The sequence below is a fragment of the Pogoniulus pusillus genome, chromosome 1 (genome assembly GCF_015220805.1).
Source record: "Pogoniulus pusillus isolate bPogPus1 chromosome 1, bPogPus1.pri, whole genome shotgun sequence".
Classification (NCBI taxonomy): Eukaryota; Metazoa; Chordata; class Aves; order Piciformes; family Lybiidae; genus Pogoniulus; species Pogoniulus pusillus.
This window is the reverse complement of record NC_087264.1, coordinates 1,823,943-1,843,709: the sequence shown is the minus strand read 5'-3', so window position 1 is coordinate 1,843,709 and position 19,767 is coordinate 1,823,943. Positions and strand designations below refer to the sequence as shown.

Genomic DNA, 19,767 nt, shown 5'->3' with positions numbered 1-19,767 from the left:
AGACAGGACAGGAGAGAAAGAACAAATCAAGAAGCAACCAGGCTGAGCTATATGAGACTCCTACAATATCAATTGGTGAGGCACAACACAAAGAGTCTGTATCAGGAGCAGTGTGGGCAGCAGGACAAGGGAGGTTCTTCTGCCCCTGTGCTCAGCACTGCTCAGGCCACCCCTTGAGTGCTGTGTCCAGTTCTGGGCTCCTCAATTCCAGAGAGATGTTGAGGTGCTGGAAAGTGTTTGGAGAAGGGCAGCAAGGCTGGGGAGGGGCCTGGAGCAGAGCCCTGTGAGGAGAGGCTGAGGGAGCTGGGGGTGTGCAGCCTGCAGCAGAGGAGGCTCAGGGCAGAGCTCATTGCTGTCTGCAGCTGCCTGCAGGGAGGCTGTAGCCAGGTGGGGTTGGGCTCTGCTGCCAGGCAAGCAGCAACGGAAGAAGGGGACACACACCAGACCAAGGGGACACAGTCTGGAGTTGTGCCAGGGGAGGTCTAGGCTGGATGTTGTTAGGAAGTTGTTGTCAGAGAGAGTGATTGGCATTGGAATGGGCTGCCCAGGGAGGTGGTGGAGTCACCATCCCTGGAGGTGTTGAAGCCAAGCCTGGCTGGGGCACTTAGTGCCATGGTCTGGTTGGTTGGGCAGGGCTGGGTGCTAGGTTGGACTGGATGAGCTTGGAGCTCTCTTCCAACCTGCTTGGTTCTATGATTCTAAGTCACTCCTAGGAACACACTGCCTCAGACCCGGACTCTCCACGTGAGTCTTTTGGGAAGAGAACAGCCCTAAATCATCACTCAGAGAGGGCAGAACCAGAAACACAAGCAGGGGAGATGTCTGCAAGGGGAAGACAGTAATGGCTGCCTCCCCCTAAGCAGCCTTAGCAATGCTGGCTCAGCCCAAACTGGACCATTTCATTGCAACAGCTGGAGTCGGAGGTTTATCCTTTCGGCCTGGGGCCTCTCTGAGAGCGGCAGATGTGCCTCGTTGCCGCCGATGAGGCAGGTGGGAGCAATTCAGGGCTCTTTACTCTTGCTGGCTAAAAAGCAGCAGCAAGAGGCAAAGCATTATCTCTGCGAACTCTGGGTCGCAGCTCCAACTCGTTCACCTTCAAGCCCCGCAGAAGGGAGCAGGCTCGGAGGGGCTCAGAAGCAGGTTGGTTGAAAATTCCCGGGAAGCACAGGAGGAGACTCCGATGTCTCCAGCCCTGCTCCTCCGACCGCGCCCGCAGCCAAACCCGCCGAGAGACAGGTGAAAGCCTCAAAGGCTCTTTGATTGGGGTGCTCACAAAACCAGCCGCAGCTGCCGCGGCCGCTGCTCCGCGGCGCTGAAGCCCGAGCTGGGGTGGACGGGAAGGTTGTTCGGGGGTGACGGGGGCGGCTGGCGGCGCCCATGGAGGGCGGATCGCCGCTGGAGGGGTACCTGGAGCACTGCGACGGGCAGGTAAGTGCGGGGCTGGGGAGAAAAAGAAAAGGAAGGTCCTGCGTTGGCCGGGAATCGAACCCGGGTCAACTGCTTGGAAGGCAGCTATGCTCACCACTATACCACCAACGCGGCTGCACGCAATGCTCCCAGCCCGGCTTACAAGTGTAGTGTCTCCCTGGCTCAAACCGATTCGAACCTCGTTTGTTCGTGGGTGTCTTGCTTTGAGAAGCTTCTCTGTCTCCGTCCCAGCCTGGCTTAGACTACTGGGGCGCTCTGTCACGCCGCGAAGCTTCTATCTGCCCCGACCAGTCTGTCTTGGGCTGCCGAGGGCATGGTGCCACCATGCAAATCTGCTCTCTGCCCCTGCCCACCAGGATGCTACCTCCAGTCCAGCCTTATGTTAACCACGTGCAGCTTTGGGACTCTCACTACAACAAAGATGTCGAGGGGCTAGAGTAAGTCTGGTGAAGGGTCTGGAGGACAGGGCTGGTGAGGAGCAGCTGAGGGTACTGGGGTTTAGCCTGGAGAAAAGGAGAATGAAAGGAGACCTCCACAACTCCTTGAAAGAAGGCTGGAGCCAGACAGGGGTTTGTCTCTTCTCCCAGGGAGCAAGTGACAGGATGAGATGAAAGGTCCTCAAGATGTGCTGGGGAGGTTTAGGTTGGTCATCAGGAAAAATGTCAATACAGAAAGAGTGGTTGGGCATTGGAACAGGTTGCACAGGGAAGTGTAGACTCACTGTCCCTGGAGGCGTAAAGGCAACAAGTGGACATGATGCTTCTGGACACAGTTTAATGGTCATAGAAGTCTTAGGTTGGTGGTTGGACCAGAATCATTTGGACATCTGCTCCAAATGATTCTGTGATAATGGTCTGGAGCTGTCTGGAGGAGCCCTGGAGGGGCTCTGTGCTGAAGGAGGTCTTCCTGCTGCTAAAGGGATGATATTGCATTTAAACTCCTGCTGTTGGCAGGGATCAGCCTGGCTACTGGGGAGTGTTGGCACCGAGGGGGAAAGAGGCTTGGATCTCTTCAGGTGGGTTGGTAAACGTTTGGAAAGATTCCTTTTTTCTGAAACAGCCCTCCTGGTCTGAGGTGGTTGTAGAGGCAGCAGAGTGATGGACCAGGAGAAGGTGGGAGCCCACAGCATGGACTTCACCCAAGGAATACAGCTTCCACAGATGCATCTTGTTGATCTGAAACTGCTTTTCAGATCTGCCCTATAAAGTGTGTGCTGAGTATAAGCAGGCTTCCAGTTCTGGGCTCATCAATTCAGGAGAGACGTTGAGGCACTGGAACGTGCCCAGAGAAGGGTGATGAAGGTGGTGAGGGGCCTGGAGCACAGCCCTGTGGGGGGAGAGGCTGCAGCAGAGCAGGCTCAGGGCAGAGCTCATTGCTGTCTGAAGGGAGGCTGTAGCCAGGTGCAGTTAGGCTCTGCTGCTAAGTGCCCAGCAACAGAGGAAGGGGACACAGTCTCAAGCTGTGCCAGGGCAGGTCCAAGCTGGATGTTGTTAGGAAGTTGTTGTCAGAGAGAGTGATTGGCACTGGAATGGGCTGCCCAGGGAGGTGGTGGAGTCACTGTGCCTGGAGGTGTTGCAGCCAAGCCTGGCTGGGGCACTTAGTGCCATGGTCTGGTTGCTTGGCCAGGGCTGGGTGCTAGGTTGGGCTGGCTGAGCTTGGAGCTCTCTTCCAACCTGGTCGATTCTATGACCACAAATGCTGCCAAGGTTTTGGGGTGTCAGATTCACTGTGTGGGATGCCTGACAGCAGCAGATGTGCCAAATGTTGTTGCAGAAGTAAAAAATAAATGACTTTCAAGTGTGCTTGAAGCAGCTGGAGGTGATTTAGGTGTACCTGGCTTGCAGGGATTCCTGCAGCTGAAGTGAAAATGGCTGTCTCTCCTCATGCTGCCCCAAGCTTAGTGACCTCAGATAGGATCTATGTGTGAAATCTCTTTCCTACTGCTGCTGGGAGATGTCCAAAGCTATGCAGTTGATGGGGGCCTTCAGTGAAGTTAATTAACCTAGAGTCTGCAGCAATAACCCTTGGCAGCTGGCCCAACACAAACATGGTCTTGTGCCCCCTTTCACAGCCTCTGAGCATCTGGCTAACAAGAAGCCAATCTTCCTCAGTGCTTAACCCTGTGAGGGCTTTTTCCCAGACCAGTTGTATTGAAATCTGATCAGAATGGAAGATTTGGGTTCTGTTCATACCTGCACTATGCTTTTTACTTTGTGGTCTTTGTTGTTAATTTACAGCAGTTTAATATTTCCAGACTCATATGCCACCCATTTTCCCCTTAGCTTTGTTCTTTAAGCTATGCTGCAAACTGAGGATGCTCTCATAATCTCTGCTGCCCTTTGCTAGCATAATATCTGATGCACAGGCTTGCAGTGATGAGGTGACAGCCTCCCTGTACTTGGAACTGGTGAGGCCACACCTTGGGTACGGGGTTCAGTCTTGAGCCCCTCACTGCAAGAAAGGCATAGAATCATAGATGAGTCAAGGTTGGCAGGCACCACAAGTATCAGCCAGGTCCAACCCTCTGCCATGCCCAGGGACACCCTACCCTAGGTGAGCGTGGCCGCAGCCTCATCCAGCCTGGTCTTAACCACCTCCAGCCATGGGGCCTCAACCACCTCCCTGGGCAACCCAATACATTGAGTTGAGAAGGATAACAGAGCTCATGAAGGGTCTTAAAACACCAGTCTCATGGGAGGAGTGGCCTGGAGAACTGGGGCTGTTTAGCCTGGAGAAAAGGAGGCTGAGGGGAGACCTTATTGCTGTCTACTGCCACCCAAAAAGAGGTTAGAGCCAAGTAGGCACTCCTCTCTTCTCCCAGGTTGTGACAGGATGAGATGAAATGGTCACAAGTTGTGCCAAAGGAGGTTTAATTTGGATATCAGGAAAAATTTCTCCATAGAAGGACTTGTTGAGGAGGCTGTTTGAGGAAGTGATGCAGTCTCCTCCTATGGAGCAAAGTAAAAGATGTGTAGGTGTGGTGCTGGGAGTCATGGTTTAGCACCAGGCCTGGTAGTGCCAGATTAATGGCTGGGCTTGGTGATACTGAAGGTCTTTTCCAGCCTAAACAATTCTGTGGTTCTTTTCTGTATCACTTAGGTCACATCATGATTCATACAAAGCTTTCCTAATTGGCTCCTGGATCACTAAGCTGTAGTCCACTGGAGGTGTTGCAGAGACTCTGCCTTCCTTCTCTTGCTAATGGAAAACAAGACTTGGAGTAGATGCACTTTAGCTGCCCTATGAAATATTGTTTTAACTGTTAATACATTTGTAAGTGACCTCTTAATTCTCAGATAGTGCTCTTGAATCCTGTTTTCCAAAGAGCTGAGGGTTAAGGGGAGCAGCCTCAACTGATCTACAATCATAGAATCAGGCAGGGTTGGAAGGGACCACAAGGAGCAGCCACTTCCAACCCCCCTGCCATGCCCAGGGACACCCTACCCTAGAGCAGGCTGCACACAGCCTCAGCCAGCCTGGCCTCAAACACCTCCAGCCATGGGGCCTCAACCACCTCCCTGGGCAACCCAGTCCAGCCTCTCACCACTCTCATGCTCAGGAACTTCCTCCTCACCTCCAGTCCCATCTCGTTGGACTCTGCATCTAGAAGTCTGTTGTAGAAACAGGTTTAGATGTTTGTGATGCTTTCAGAGCTAGAGTCAATCCCAGCTGTATGAGATGGTAAAGTTCACTGGGAGGATTTGTCACTTAGAGTTTTCCTAATGTCTACAGCCAAATATACTGCAGAGTAGAAGTGGAGATCTCCCTGTGTGCATGGCTGCTTTGCTAAGTGAGCTGACTAGCACAGAACACAGAGCAGCACCAGCTCAAGGCTGAAAAGCACTGATCTGGAAACCCTGCTCCCGATGGAGCTTAGGCACTTCCTGCCAGCTCAAGGGCCTCAGTCTTGTGCACTGCTCTGATCTGTGCTTGGACTTCTCACACTCTTTTGAATCTCATGCCTGAATGAACACACACCTCTTGTATGCATCTTCTAGTCCGTGCTGCCCCCTCCTCTGGGTGCTGCCCCCTCCTCTGGGTGCTGCCCCCTCCTCTGGGTGCTGCCCCCTCCTCTGGGTGCTGCCCCCTCCTCTGGGTGCTGCCCCCTCCTCTGGGTGCTGCCCCTGAACAAGCTCCCCACTAACTAGAAGGCTGATGCCCTAATTGAGAAGGGAATAAATCCTCCCTTAAGCTCCTGCCTCATCAATATTATGATGCCTTTTTAATAGCTTTTAGTAACCAATAGCAGATAAAGAAGGACACTACTATGTAAGAACCTTGCTGGCAGGTATGGAGCATGCTTCAGCCGGGAAAGGATGCTGCGTCTGCTGGCATGCTCTGTCTAGTCACTTCCAGCAGCTGAAAGGAGAATGTGGTCGTGGTTCTGTGAGCTGCTGCCCGCTGTTGCACAAACCCAACACCACACTGACACCATCCTAGGCCTGCATCAGGAGCAGTGTGGCCAGGAGGTCAAGGGAGGTTCTTCTGCCACTGTGCTCAGCACTGCTCAGGCCACCCCTTGAGTGCTGTGTCCAGTTCTGGGCTCCTCAGTTCAAGAGAGATGTTGAGGTGCTGGAAGGTGTTTGGAGAAGGGCAGCAAGGCTGGGGAGGGGCCTGGAGCACAGCCCTGTGAGGAGAGGCTGAGGGAGCTGGGGGTGTGCAGCCTGCAGCAGAGGAGGCTCAGGGCAGAGCTCATTGCTGTCTGCAGCTGCCTGCAGGGAGGCTGTAGCCAGGTGGGGTTGGGCTCTGCTGCCAGGCAAGCAGCACCAGAAGAAGGGGACAGAGTCTGGAGTTGTGGCAGGGCAGGTCCAGGCTGGATGTTGTTAGGAAGTTGTTGTCAGAGAGAGTGATTGGCATTGGAATGGGCTGCCCAGGGAGGTGGTGGAGTCTCTGTGGCTGGAGGTGTTGCAGCCAAGCCTGGCTGGGGCACTTAGTGCCATGGTCTGGTTGATGGGCCAGGGCTGGGTGCTAGGTTGGACTGGATGAGCTTGGAGGCCTCTTCCAACCTGGTTGGTTCTATGGTGCTATGAAATAGTGCTGTACCACATGGGGGTTACAGCCAGCCAAAAAGTGCCAGCTGCCTTCCTTTAAAAACTGAGGAGTAATTGCATTGTTTATGTGAATGACAACGGCTTTGAAGGGCAAAGTGCCCACACTGTACCTCCAGTCACTGCTGAGTGAAGTGCTTACCTGTTTGAGGTATTACAGGAGCTTTCTAGACTGCCTTTGAAGTGTGGTGGGAAAATGCAGCTCTCCCCTATAGAAGTGGCCTGGATATTTACATGCTGGTAGGCAAGCAAGGGACATGTTTTACTTGCTGCAATGATTGAAACTTCTTCATTAAATGGAAGATGAACTGGGGAACCAAGTGCAGGGTCCTGCAGCTGGGTCAGGGCAATGCCAAGCACAACTCCAGGCTGGGCAGTGAGTGGCTGGAGAGCAGCCCTGAGGAGAGGCACTTGGGGGTGCTGGTGGAGGAGAAGCTCAGCAGGAGCCAGCAGTGTGCACTTGCAGCCCAAAAAGCCAAGCAGAGCCTGGGCTGCAGCAGCAGAAGTGTGGCCAGCAGGGCCAGGGAGGGGATTCTCCCCCTCTGCTGTGCTCTGCTGAGAGCCCATCTGGAGTCCTGCATCCAGCTCTGGAGCCTCTGGGACAAGAGGGCTGTGGAGATGCTGGAGAGTGTCCAGAGCAGGGCCAGGAGGATGCTCAGAGGCTGCAGCAGCTCTGCTGTGAGCACAGACTGAAAGAGTTGGGGCTGTGCAGGCTGGAGCAGAGGAGGCTCCCAGGGGACCTTCTTGTGGCCTTCCAGCGTCTGAAGGGGGCTACAAAACAGCTGGGGAGGGACTTTTGAGGCTGTGAGGGAGTGTCAGGAGTGGGGGGAATGGAGCAAACCTGGAGGTGGGGAGAGTGAGGCTGGAGGTGAGGAGGAAGTTGCTGAGCAGGAGAGTGGTGAGAGGCTGGCAGGGGTTGCCCAGGGAGGTGGTTGAGGCCCCATGGCTGGAGGTGTTTGAGGCCAGGCTGGCTGAGGCTGTGTGCAGCCTGCTCTAGGGTAGGGTGTCCCTGGGCATGGCAGGGGGGTTGGAACTGGCTGCTCCTTGTGGTCCCTTCCAGCCCTGACTGATTCTATGACTCAAGACTAAATGTTTTAATGCAGTTTCCTTAATGATCCTTCTTCTGTATTGAAGGATGACCTCTCAGCAAGTCCTCCTCATCTCTTTCTGCCCATGAACCTTTATGATGTAGACCTTCCAATCCAATCAACCGAAGATGCACTGTTCAGTTCTCAGTTTAATCAGTCCAAAGAGCTTCCTGTGGACTTTTCCTCTGTGGACCTCAGCTTTCTTCCAGATGTTACCCAAGATAAAGAACAAACTCAGTCTGAAGATGGTCATGAAAACCAAAAAGAGCTTGATGGGTCAATGTCAAGAAATGAGGATGGCAGAGGCTATGTGGATGAGAACAGCTTGTATGACCCAGGTGCAGCTCAACCACCTCCTGAAGCACCCGACGCATGCCGTCCTCTGACCCCCATGACCCCGGTGACATCTGCCTCAGAAAGCACTGGCATAGTTCCTCAGCTGCAGTAAGTTGTGCTGGCTCAAGAACTGGCTGGATGGCAGAGCCCAGAGAGTGCTGGTGAATGGTGCCACATCCAGTTGGCAGCTGGCACCAGTGGCGTGCCCCAGGGATCAGTGCTGGGCACAGTCCTGTTCAATATCTTTATTGATGATCTGGACCAGGGGATTGAGTCCAGCATCAGTAAGTTTGCAGATGACACCAAGCTAGGAGCAGCTGTGGAGCTGTTGGAGGGTAGCAGAGCCCTGCAGAGGGACCTGGCCAGGCTGGATGGGTGGGCAGAGGCCAATGGGATGAGATTTAACAAGGCCAAGTGCAGGGTTCTGCACTTTGGCCACAATAACCCCAAGCAGCACTATAGGCTGGGGACTGAGTGGCTGAGAGCAGCCAGGGAGAGAGGGAGCTGGGGGTGGTGGGAGAGAGGAGCTGAAGAGGAGGCAGCAGTGCCCAGGTGGGCAGCAGAGCCAATGGCATTCTGGGCTGGCTCAGGAGCAGTGTGGGCAGCAGGACAAGGGAGGTTCTTCTGCCCCTGTGCTCAGCACTGCTCAGGCCACCCCTGGAGTGCTGTGTCCAGTTCTGGGCTCCTCAGTTCAAGAGAGATGTTGAGGTGCTGGAAGGTGTCCAGAGAAGGGCAAGGCTGGGGAGGGGCCTGGAGCACAGCCCCTGTGAGGAGAGGCTGAGGGAGCTGGGGGTGTGCAGCCTGCAGCAGAGGAGGCTCAGGGCAGAGCTCATTGCTGTCTGCAGCTGCCTGCAGGGAGGCTGTAGCCAGGTGGGGTTGGGCTCTGCTGCCAGGCAAGCAGCAACAGAACAAGGGGACACAGCCTCAAGCTGTGCCAGGGGAGGTCTAGGCTGGGTGTTAGGAGGAAGTTGTCAGCGAGGTTGGACTGGATGAGCTTGGAGGTCTCTTCCAGCCTGGCTGATTCTATGATTCAATGCAGCATAAAAAGAGTCATGGCTTTGCTGAAACTGCAAGGCACTGCTCTGACGTTTCCCACAGAGAATGCAGCAAGCAAGGTTTGGTCTTCAAGAAGCCCACTGGGAAATAGGAGGGGGGGGGAGGGGCTGAGGGCAGTCATTCCTCCGTAAGGTGGTAATGGAGCAAATGAACTGCCAATATTAGAGGGCAATTGAGTACTGTGCTCATCAGTGCAACACAGATATGGAAGTGGCACAGAAGGATATGCAGCTTAGTAAACCAGGGGAGAACAGACTTGATAAATGTGCTGTGTGAGTATCCAAAATGTCTCTGGCTTGGTAAGGGGGAAGAGTCTCTCCTGGGAGAAAGAGCCTCTGGGAGGGGCAAGTGCATGGTAGAAGTTACGTACAGAATGCACTGTTAGTCACTTCAGACGGCAAGATGACTCAGAATCAGTCAGGGCTGGAAGGGACCAAAAGGAGCAGCCAGTTCCAGCCCCCCTGCCATGCCCAGGGACACCCTACCCTAGAGCAGGCTGCACACAGCCTCAGCCAGCCTGGCCTCAAACACCTCCAGCCATGGGGCCTCAACCACCTCCCTGGGCAACCCAGTCCAGCCTCTCACCACTCTCATGCTCAGGAACTTCCTCCTCACCTCCAGCCTCACTCTCCCCACCTCCAGGTTTGCTCCATTCCCCCCACTCCTGCCACTCCCTCACAGCCTCAAAAGTCCCTCCCCAGCTTCTTTGGAGGCCTCCTTCAGATCCTGTAAGGCCACAAGAAGGTCCCCTGGGAGCCTCCTCTGCTCCAGCCTGCACAGCCCCAACTCTTTCAGTCTGTGCTCACAGCAGAGCTGCTGCAGCCTCTCAGCATCCTCCTGGCCCTGCTCTGGACACTCTCCAGCATCCTTCTTGTAATGAGAGCTCCAGAACTGGATGCAGGACTCCAGGTGGGGTCTCAGCAGAGCAGAGGGGGAGAATCCCCTCCCTGGCCCTGGCCACACTTCTGCTGCTGCAGCCCAGGCTCTGCTTGGCTTTCTGGGCTGCAAGTGCACACTGCTGGCTCCTGCTGAGCTTCTCCTCCAGCAGCCCCCGATGAAAATGCAAAAATACTTGAAAAAAATCATAGAATCACAGAATCAACCAGGTTGGAAGAGACCTCCAAGATCATCCAGCCCAACCTAGCACCTAGGAGGATTTCTTCCAGCAAGAGGGATGAATCCAGGCTGCTGAAGATGTCAGTCTGCTTTTCTGAGAGCAGGAAAGGGGCACTTTCATGTGTGAGAAATTCTGGCCTCATCAATAGATCCTGTCTAGGTTAGGGCAACTATGGAATATTTGATAGCTGGCCAAAATAACATCCCCTTACCTAGCTTAAGAGTGCTGGAGTAACTCTAAGTGCTCAGCAAAGGCTCAGTTTCAAGCTGTGAAAGCCTCCAGTGATGCAGTCATTGGAAGACAGGCAAAGTTGGTATTCAGGGACTAATCATTTTATACCTTGTTAGACCTCAGAAACTGTAAATTCTGTCACTGAATTACTTAGGTTTTGCCAAAAGTAGCTCATTGCTACAGTGGGAAAGAGGCAGGCAGGAAATCAGCTGATGGCAATTACTAATTGGGGTGTGACTTCCTATGAAGCTAATGCCATTGGGGGTTGGCTCTGCTGTGGCTTGCTTGTGCAATAAGAGCATTCCTCTCTCATCCCGCAGGAACATAGTGTCAACTGTAAACCTGGCTTGTAAGCTAGATCTGAAGAGCATAGCTCTGCATGCCAGGAATGCAGAGTACAACCCCAAGGTAAATCTTAAGGACTCAAAGCTTTACCCTCACTGCCCTTTCTTGGTGCCCATACAGTTTCCTTATGAGCTTTGTACTTATTCTAATAGCACTGTCTTGATCTGCAAGGGCAAGTCCTAAAAATGACAGAATCAACCAGGTTGGAAGAGACCTCCAAACTCATTCAGTCCAACCTAGCACCCAGCCCTGGCCAATCATAGAATCAGGCAGGTTGGAAGAGACCTCCAAGCTCATTCAGTCCAACCTAGCACCCAGCCCTGGCCAATCATAGAATCAGGCAGGTTGGAAGAGACCTCAAAGCTCATTCAGTCCAACCTAGCACCCAGCCCTGGCCAATCATAGAATCAACAAGGTTGGAAGAGAGCTCCAAGCTCAGCCAGCCCAACCTAGCACCCAGCCATGCCCAAGCAACCAGACCATGGCACTAAGTGCCCCAGCCAGGCTTGGCTTCAACACCTCCAGCCACAGAGACTCCACCACCTCCCTGGGCAGCCCATTCCAATGCCAATCACTCTCTCTTTAGGATTGTTTAAAAGCAATAAAGGGGACCAGGGGGAGGGTTTTTTTCTTTAAATAAAGCCCCAGCAATGAGATGTTACTAAGCCACTTAAAGGAGATTAATTCCCTCACCTGTGGCTAGCTACCTCCAGGTGAAAAGGCTCAAGCAGCCCTCACTGAGAGGAAGAAATATCTACCCTGAAACTGTTGACTGAAGGAAAGAAGTAGTGAAGGAAAAATTGCATTCCATGATACCTCTAGAATGTGGTCTAGAGGTGGAACCTTGCTGGGAATAATGGGCTTTCTGGAAGAGCAAGGGACAAGGCAGTGGTGCTGTGGCTGAATATTCTGGATGTTAGGAGGAAGTTCTTACAGAGAGAGTGATTGGCATTGGAATGGGCTGCCCAGGGAGGTGGTGGAGTCACCATGCCTGGAGGTGTTCAAGAAAAGCCTGGCTGAGGCACTTAGTGCCATGGTCTGGTTGACTGGATAGGGCTGGGGGATAGGTTGGCCTGGATGATCTTGGAGGTCTCTTCCAAGCTGGTTGATTCTATGATTCTTAAGTCCACCTAGTCCTAGGGGAGAGGAAATTAATCTCAGGGTGGTAAATAATTTTACCAAGGAAATGCATGCCACATGGAGCTTAAAGTGACAAGTCTGGAAAGAATCCACAGCAATATGGCACCAGCTAAATGCCTCAGCTGAGGTCTTCCTTTTGAACTTGCCAGAGATTTGCAGCTGTGATCATGAGAATCAGGGAGCCACGAACAACAGCCCTCATCTTCAGCTCAGGAAAAATGGTCTGCACAGGAGCAAAAAGGTAAGTTTGGTTTGCTTATTTTATAGACTCTCAGAATGGGTTAGGTTGGGAGGGACCTCAAAGTTCAGCCAGTTCCAACCACCTGACATAGGCAGGGACACCTCCCACTAGAACAGATCACTCAAGGCCTCAACCTGGCCTTCAACACCTCCAGGGAGGTTGTGGAGCACAGAATCACCCAATGTGATCAAAGATCACATTGGGTGATTCTGTGCTCCACAATCTCCCTGGGCAACCTGTGCCAGTGTCTCACCACCCTCAACCTGTGCCAGTGTCTCACCACCCTCACTGTAGAATCAGAGAATGGCTTGAGTTGGAAAGGACCTTAAAGATCTTCCAGGTCCAACCTCCCTGTAATGGGCAGGGACACCTTTCACTAGCCCAGCTTGCTCAAAGCCTCATCCAGTGTAGCCTTGAACACTTAGTCTCAAGCTCCTGTGCTGGTAAACACCCAGATGTTTGTTCTGAGTGTCAGGATTGTGCTTCCTATGAATCCCTGCAGAGGTCTGAGAAGCTGTTGGATAGGGCTGGGTGCTAGGTTGGACTGGATGATCTTGGAGGTCTCTTCCAACCTGGTTGATTCTATGATTCTAATATCCAGTTTCAGTCTCCCCTCTGCCAGTTCAAACCCATTCCTCCTCACCCTGTCATTATCAGACCTTGTCAATAGTCTCTCTCCAGCCTTCCTGTAGCCCCCCTTCAGATACTGGAAGGCCACCACAAGGTCTCCTCAAAGCCTTCTCTTCTCCAGGCTGAAGAGCCCCAACTTTGATAGCCTGTCCTCCTTTTCTAAAGCCTGGGGCTTGCAGCTTTCTCCCATCTTGTGATGAACAACTCCAGAAAACCTTGCCCAAGCTGCTTAGCAAAGGACTGCTCTCATTGCAAGGGAGCATGAGCAGAAAAGCTGCTACAGTGCCCACCAAGGAAGGGATTATTGGCACGTCTCACTGACTTGCAAGTGAATTAGGACATAACTGGTGCCTGTCAAGTCACTCTTTAGTGTCTGTGTTCATGAGTCACTATCTCTACCTCTAGAGAAAAGCCAAGGCTATTTCTGTACTTGGAAGTTCTCTTCCTTGAGTACAGCAGCTTGGGGTTTATGTCCCTAAGCTCTCAAGGAGGATGTGTTCACCTATGACTTTGACCTCCAGCCCCTCCTACTGCTCCAGATTGTACTGGTGTCTGTAGCCCGCTTCTACTCTGCCCTGCTGAGACCTCCTCTTGAACACTGCCTTCAGTTTGGGGCTCCCCAGTTAAGGAGAGACAAGGATCTGCTGGAGAGGGTCCAGCAGGGTTGGAGGGCTGCCTTCTGAGGAGAGGCTGAGGGACTTGGGGCTGCTTAGGCTGGGGAAGAGAAAGAAGACTGAGAGGGGATTTAATCAGTGGGTGGGGGGACAGGCTCTGCTCACTGCTCCCTGTGATGGGACAAGGAGCAATGGATGGAAGCTGCAACACAAGGGGGAACTTCTTTCCTGTGAGGGTCCCAGAGCACTGGAACAGGCTCCTCAGAGAGGTTGTGGAGTCTCTTTCCATGGAGGCTTTCAAGGCCTGTCTGGATGTGTTCCTCTGTGAGCTGTGCTAGATTGTGTGGCACTGCTCTGGCAGGAGGGTTGGACTCAATCTCCTCGTGTCCCTTCCAACCCCTAATATCCTGTGGTCTTGCACCAGCCCTGAGAAGCTGCTGTAAGGAACTCAGAAAGAAGCTTCTTGAGAGGAGATGCCACACGCTCCAGTGTGCTCAAACAGACCAGAGGAAAGCAAAATGACAGAAGGGCTTTTCCCCTTTCAGCTCACTGCAGTGGTTCTGGGGATAGATGGTATTTTAAGCAGTGGCACATCTCTTTCTGGAGGATGCATCAGCATGGTGGTGGCTCTTAAGAGACTCCCAGCTTGAGAGCAGAAGAAAGCAGTAATCAAAGCTGCCTTTTCTCTTCTCTTAGTGAAGAGCAGTCACGGCTGGCAGCCAGGAAGTATGCACGTGTGGTGCAGAAGCTTGGGTTCCCTGCCAAGTTCCTGGACTTCAAGATCCAGAATATGGTTGGAAGCTGTGATGTGAGGTTCCCTATCCGTCTGGAAGGCTTGGTTCTCACTCATCAGCAGTTCAGCAGGTAAGTAAAAGTCAGTCACAATCACATGTGACTTGGAGCAGTGTCTGTGTAAGCTGCAGACTCAAGTTCTGAGGCTGCACAAGCCTGGCAAGAGTCATCATTAACTGGGTACTGACTAGCATGTGTGTGCCTTCTGCTTGGGAAAAGACATGCTCACTGCTTCAGCAGGCATGAAGTGGCTGCAGACATGTTACAGTAAAGAGAGAGAGGTTTATACTAGCAGTAACTGGAGTGGAGTACAGGCAGGTGTCTCTCCCAGGCATGCAGCAACAGAAGAAGGGGGCAAAGTCTGGAGTTGTGCTGGGGAAGGTCTAGGCTGGATGCTAGGAGGAAGTTGTTGTCAGAGAGAGTGACTGGCATTGGAATGGGCTGCCCAGGGAGGTGGTGGAGTCTCTGTGGCTGGAGGTGTTGCAGCCAAGCCTGGCTGGGGCACTTAGTGCCATGGTCTGGCTGGTTGGCCAGGGCTGGGTGCTAGGTTGGACTGTATGAGCTTGGAGCTCTCTTCCAACCTGGCTGATTCTATGATTCTTGTTTTGGAACAGCTATGAGCCCGAACTGTTTCCTGGCCTTATTTATAGGATGGTGAAACCAAGGATAGTGCTGCTTATCTTTGTGTCTGGGAAAGTTGTACTGACTGGTAAGTGCTCTCCTCTGTACATCTGTAACTGAGTGCTACCACAGCTGCTGATAAAGCATTTAACATGAACTAAACTAATATCTTGCCACAGTGAAGCCATTCAGCAATCTCTTTAATGCCTACTGCTGCTTATCTGTCTCTTGCAGATAACAATATCAGTATTGTTACACTAAAGTCTCAAACTGCTTCACATAATGTCTCAGATTTCCATGTTGTTGAGCTTGAGTGTCTCTTCTTTTTTTATGCAAAGCTTAATGTTGTGTGTCAATGTACCAGTCCTGTTCAATCTCATCACACTGGCCTCTGCCCACCCATCCAGCCTGGCCAGCTCCCTCTGCAGGGCTCTCCTACCTTCCAACAGCTCCACAGCTGCTCCTAGCTTGCTGCCATCTGCAAATTTACTGATGCTGGACTCAATCCCCTGATCCAGATCATCAATAAAGATATTGAACAGTTCTGGAGCCTCCATTAGAAGAACTATGTGGAGATGATGGAGAGTGTCCAGAGAAGGGCCAGGAGGATGCTCAGAGGCTGCAGTAGCTCTGCTGTGAGCACAGACTGAAAGAATTGGGATTGTTCAGTCTGAACAAGTGGAGGCTCCCAGGGGACCTTCTTGTGGCCTTCCAGGATCTGAAGTGGGCTACAAAAAAGCTGGGGAGGGACTTTTGAGGCTGTGAGGGAGTAACAGGACTGGGGGAATGGAATAAAGCTGGAGGTGGGGAGACTGAGGCTGGAGGTGAGGAGGAAGTTGTTGAGCATAACAGTGGTGAGAGGCTGGAATGGGTTGCCCAGGGAGGTGTTTGAGGCCAGGCTGGATGAGGCTGTGGCCAGCCTGATCTAGGGTAGGGTGTCTGTGCCCATGGCGGAGGGCTTGGAACTGGCTGCTCCTTGTGGTCCCTTCCAACCCTGACTGATTCTCTGATTCTGTGTTCCAATCCCAGCAGGATGCTGACATGTTAGTAACTACTCAGGCACTTACATGGAAACATCACAATAAGCAATTTAAAATTGCTTGGACAGGAAGCAAACTTCTTAAAACACTTCACAGACTACATTTAGTAGAGATTATTAGAGGAAAGGGTGGAGATCTGAGAACTTGTTCCAGACTTCTTGGTGGAGCACTCATAAGGCAAAAGCCTTGCTAAGTGTGCTCAGCAGGCCTGTGCCAAACAGAAGTTGGATTCCTGGAGTGCAGACTCCTGACACATTTGTTTCTAAAGCTCTTGAAAACACTTTTACCCAGAAGTACTGAAAGGTAAATGGTATCTGTTCCCTGAGAGCTGAGTGTTGTACAGGCACTCACACCACAGCTTTGAGGTATGTGAAAGTCATAGGATCAAAGAATCAGTGGGAGTTGGAAGGGACCACGAGGAGCAGCCAGTTCCAGCCCCCCTGCCATGCCCAGGGGCACCCTACCCTAGAGCAGGCTGCACACAGCCTCAGCCAGCCTGGCCTCAAACACCTCCAGGGATGGAGGCTCAACCACCTCCCTGGGCAACCCAGTCCAGCCTCTCACCACTCTCATGCTCAGGAACTTCCTCCTCACCTCCAGCCTCACTCTCCCCATCTCCAGCTTTGCTCCATTCCCCCCACTCCTGGCACTCCCTGATACCCTGCAAAGTCTATGTGCTCCCTGCTGACACAGGTGGCCAGGTTCAAATTGAGGAGGGAATCTTCACCTTTCAGTTAAGTAGTTGCTATTTCTGGGGTTAGCCAGGGGATAGAGTTGTGGGGCTTTGGGAGAGTGGAGTGAATTTGGTGGGCAAAAGAGCGGTAATGGGGTCCTGCTGCTTGGCCAGCTCTGAGTCCCTGTGCCTGGAAGTGCTACCAGCAGGTTTTGATGTGTAAGTAGACACAAGAAGCTCTCCCCACCATTTGTTCCAGCTGGAACCTCCCTTGTCCTGCTGCCTACACTGCTCCTGAGCCAGCCCAGGATGCCATTGGCTCTGCTGCCCACCTGGGCACTGCTGCCTCAGCTTCAGCTCCTCTCTCCCACCACCCCCAGCTCCCTCTCTGCCTGCCTGCTCTCAGCCACTCTGGCCCCAGCCTGCAGTGCTGCTTGGGGTTGTTGTGGCCAAAGTGCAGAACCCTGCCCTTGGCCTTGTTCAGTCTCATCCCCTTGGCCTCTGCCCACCCATCCAGCCTGGCCAGGTCCCTTTGCAGAGCTCTGCTACCCTCCAACAGCTCCACAGCTGCTCCTGGCTTGGTGTCATCTGTAAATTTACTGATGCTGGACTCAATTCCCTGGTCCAGATCATCAGTAGAGATATTGACCAGGTCTGGGCCCAGCACTGATCCCTGGGAAGAGGCTGTGTTTGAAATCACAGGTGAGCTAACAAAGCTTTAAACCAACAGTGCTTCTCAGAACTGGAGTAGGAGATGTCTCGGTGTGGATCAACTTCCAGAACTGCAAGAAATGCCCTTCAAGTGTTAGTCTTTCCACTTACCTTATCAACAGGCAGGGCTGTTACTGTTAAGTAGGTAACTCTGTGCAGTTTGGGTCTTGGTTGACTTCTTTTCTTTCCAGTGTCAGTGTGTTGCACCTGTCAAGAGCAATCAACTGCTGTTGTTTCGGTTCCATGGATTAAACACAACTACTCCAGTCTCAAAGCAAGCTAGAAACTGTTCTTTAAGGTGGCACAAGTATGATAAAAATTCTGCCTTAAACCACTAGGTTGCTTTTAAACACCTGCATTTCTCCATGGTTTGTAATCTTAGTAGCCTTGAGCTGCATTCAGTTATTTCCAGCTGGATTCTTAAGCTCTTCTTTCCTAAATGTCTTTTCAGGAGCAAAGGAGCGTTCTGAAATCTATGAAGCATTTGAGAACATCTACCCCATTCTAAAAGGCTTCAAGAAATCATCCTAAGATGGTCCATAAAGCAATTAACAGTAACCCCTGGGTTTGTACTGCTGTGTTTGGAACAGAAGTGAGGGAATTCCTGCACCCAGTTGTATAGCTGTGGGTTATTAAGCAGCTCTAAATGCTCTGAGTGCCAGGGTTAGGGCAAACTGCAATATAGTTTATTAAAAGGGTTTGGTTGTTTTTGCTTTCAGATTAGCTGTCTGTATTCCACTTGAGTTCTGACAACTGCTGTCAAGCTGAGAGATTTGCCAAGTGAATGTTCTTTTAGTGGAAGGAATATTAAGGTGGCACTTAAAAGTGTTCTATAACAGAAAACCCTGTGTTCTCTCTCCTGCTGAACAGGTGAATCAACACTGCACCTCAAACTAGCTTCCTCAAATGCCTCAGCTTCCAGTGTACTGAAGCTGAGCTCCTGCATGTTCTGCTTTCATGCCTGAATTCAAAAGGGGTTTTTTGTCTACACTATAGACAGAGAGTGATGGTGAATGGTGCCACATCCAGTTGGCAGCTGGCACCAGTGGCGTGCCCCAGGGATCAGTGCTTGGCACGGTCCTGATCAATATCTTTATTGATGATCTGGAGCAGGGGATTGAGTCCAGCATCAGTAAATTTGCAGATGACACCAAGCTAGGAGCAGCTGTGGAGCTGTTGGAGGGTAGCAGAGCCCTGCAGAGGAACCTGGCCAGGCTGGATGGGTGGGCAGAGGCCAATGGGATGAGACTGAACAAGGCCAAGGGCAGGGTTCTGCACTTTGGCCACAACAACCCCAAGCCGCACTTGGGGCTGGGGCCAGAGTGGCTGAGAGCAGGCAGGCAGAGAGGGAGCTGGGGGTGCTGGGAGAGAGGAGCTGAAGGTGAGGCAGCAGTGCCCAGGTGGGCAGCAGAGCCAATGGCATCCTGGGCTGGCTCAGGAGCAGTGTGGGCAGCAGGACAAGGGAGGTTCTTCTGCCCCTGTGCTCAGCACTGCTCAGGCCACACTTTGAGTGCTGTGCCCAGTTCTGGGCTCCTGAATTCAAGAGAGATGTTGAGGTGCTGGAAGGTGTCCAGAGAAAGGCAGCAAGGCTGGGGAGGGGCCTGGAGCAGAGCCCTGTGAGGAGAGGCTGAGGGAGCTGGGGGTGTGCAGCCTGCAGCAGAGGAGGCTCAGGGCAGAGCTCATTGCTGTCTGCAGCTGCCTGCAGGGAGGCTGTCGCCAGGTGGGGTTGGGCTCTGCTGCCAGGCAAGCAGCAAGAGAAGAAGGGGACACAGCCTCAAGCTGTGTCAGGGGAGGTCTAGGCTTGATGTTAGGAGGGAGTTGTTGTCAGAGAGAGTGATTGGCACTGGAATGGGCTGCCCAGGGAGGTGGTGGAGTCTCTGTGCCTGGAGGTGTTGAAGCCAAGCCTGGATGAGGCACTTAGTGCCATGGTCTGGTTGGTTGGCCAGGGCTGGGTGCTAGGTTGGACTGGATGAGCTTCGAGGTCTCTTCCAACCTGCTTGATTCTATAGCTTATAAAATCCAGCATGAGTTGATGTCAGTTGGAGTATGGAAGGCAGATTGCACAAGACATCTGTCAAATCACTCTGATCCTACTGGTGGGATAAACTTGTGTGTAGTGTGTTAGTCCTGTCTTTACAGAGGAGACATGAGAGGTTCCTGGCAGTGCTGGAGCACGCCTAGAAAGTCTGGGGGTAGAGAAGCAAATTAGGTAATCTGCTGTGGCACACATTAGATTTGAGCAAAATGATACCTGGTGGTATTACTGCATCTGAAGGAGGACCTAGAGGAGGGCTGGGGAGGGACTATGGACAAGGTTTTGTAATGACAGGATGAGGAGGAATGGGTTTGAACTGGCAGAGGGGAGATTGAAACTGGATGTTAGGAAAGGATTCTTTGCAGTGAGGGTGGTGAGACACTGGCACAGGTTGCCCAGGGAGGCTGTGGAGCACAGAAGCACCCAACGTGATCTTTGATCACGTTGGGTGCTTCTGTGCTCCACAACCTCCCTGGAGGTGTTGAAGGCCAGGTTGGATGAGGCCTTGAGTGACCTGTTCTAGTGGAAGGTGTCCCTGCCTGTGGTGTGGGGTTGGAACTGGCTGAGCTTTGAGGTCCCTTCCAAACTAAACCATTTTATGATTACTGAAGTTAGAATCAT

At 52.4% G+C, this 19,767-nt stretch overlaps 1 protein-coding gene and 1 non-coding gene across 3 annotated transcripts; one reads left to right on the top strand and one right to left on the bottom strand.

The window, feature by feature from the left end:
- Window positions 1–1,048: 1,048 nt before the first annotated feature.
- Window positions 1,049–17,829, top strand: TBPL2 (TATA-box binding protein like 2). 2 transcript variants are annotated; one of them, XM_064152665.1, is made up of 7 exons: window positions 1,049–1,428; window positions 7,611–8,008; window positions 10,625–10,712; window positions 11,939–12,030; window positions 13,971–14,138; window positions 14,717–14,775; window positions 17,563–17,829. In XM_064152665.1, exons 1-7 carry the CDS (start codon window positions 1,378–1,380, stop codon window positions 17,640–17,642), a joined length of 936 nt encoding a protein of 311 aa, XP_064008735.1. In that variant the 5' UTR covers window positions 1,049–1,377; the 3' UTR covers window positions 17,643–17,829. The 2 variants fall into 2 exon arrangements, with proteins under 2 accessions (XP_064008735.1, XP_064008729.1); XM_064152659.1 differs by having other exon boundaries at window positions 1,050–1,428; window positions 14,681–14,775.
- Window positions 1,468–1,539, bottom strand: TRNAG-UCC (transfer RNA glycine (anticodon UCC)). Its single transcript has one exon. It is a non-coding gene; the product is annotated as a tRNA-Gly (tRNA).
- Window positions 17,830–19,767: the final 1,938 nt, after the last annotated feature.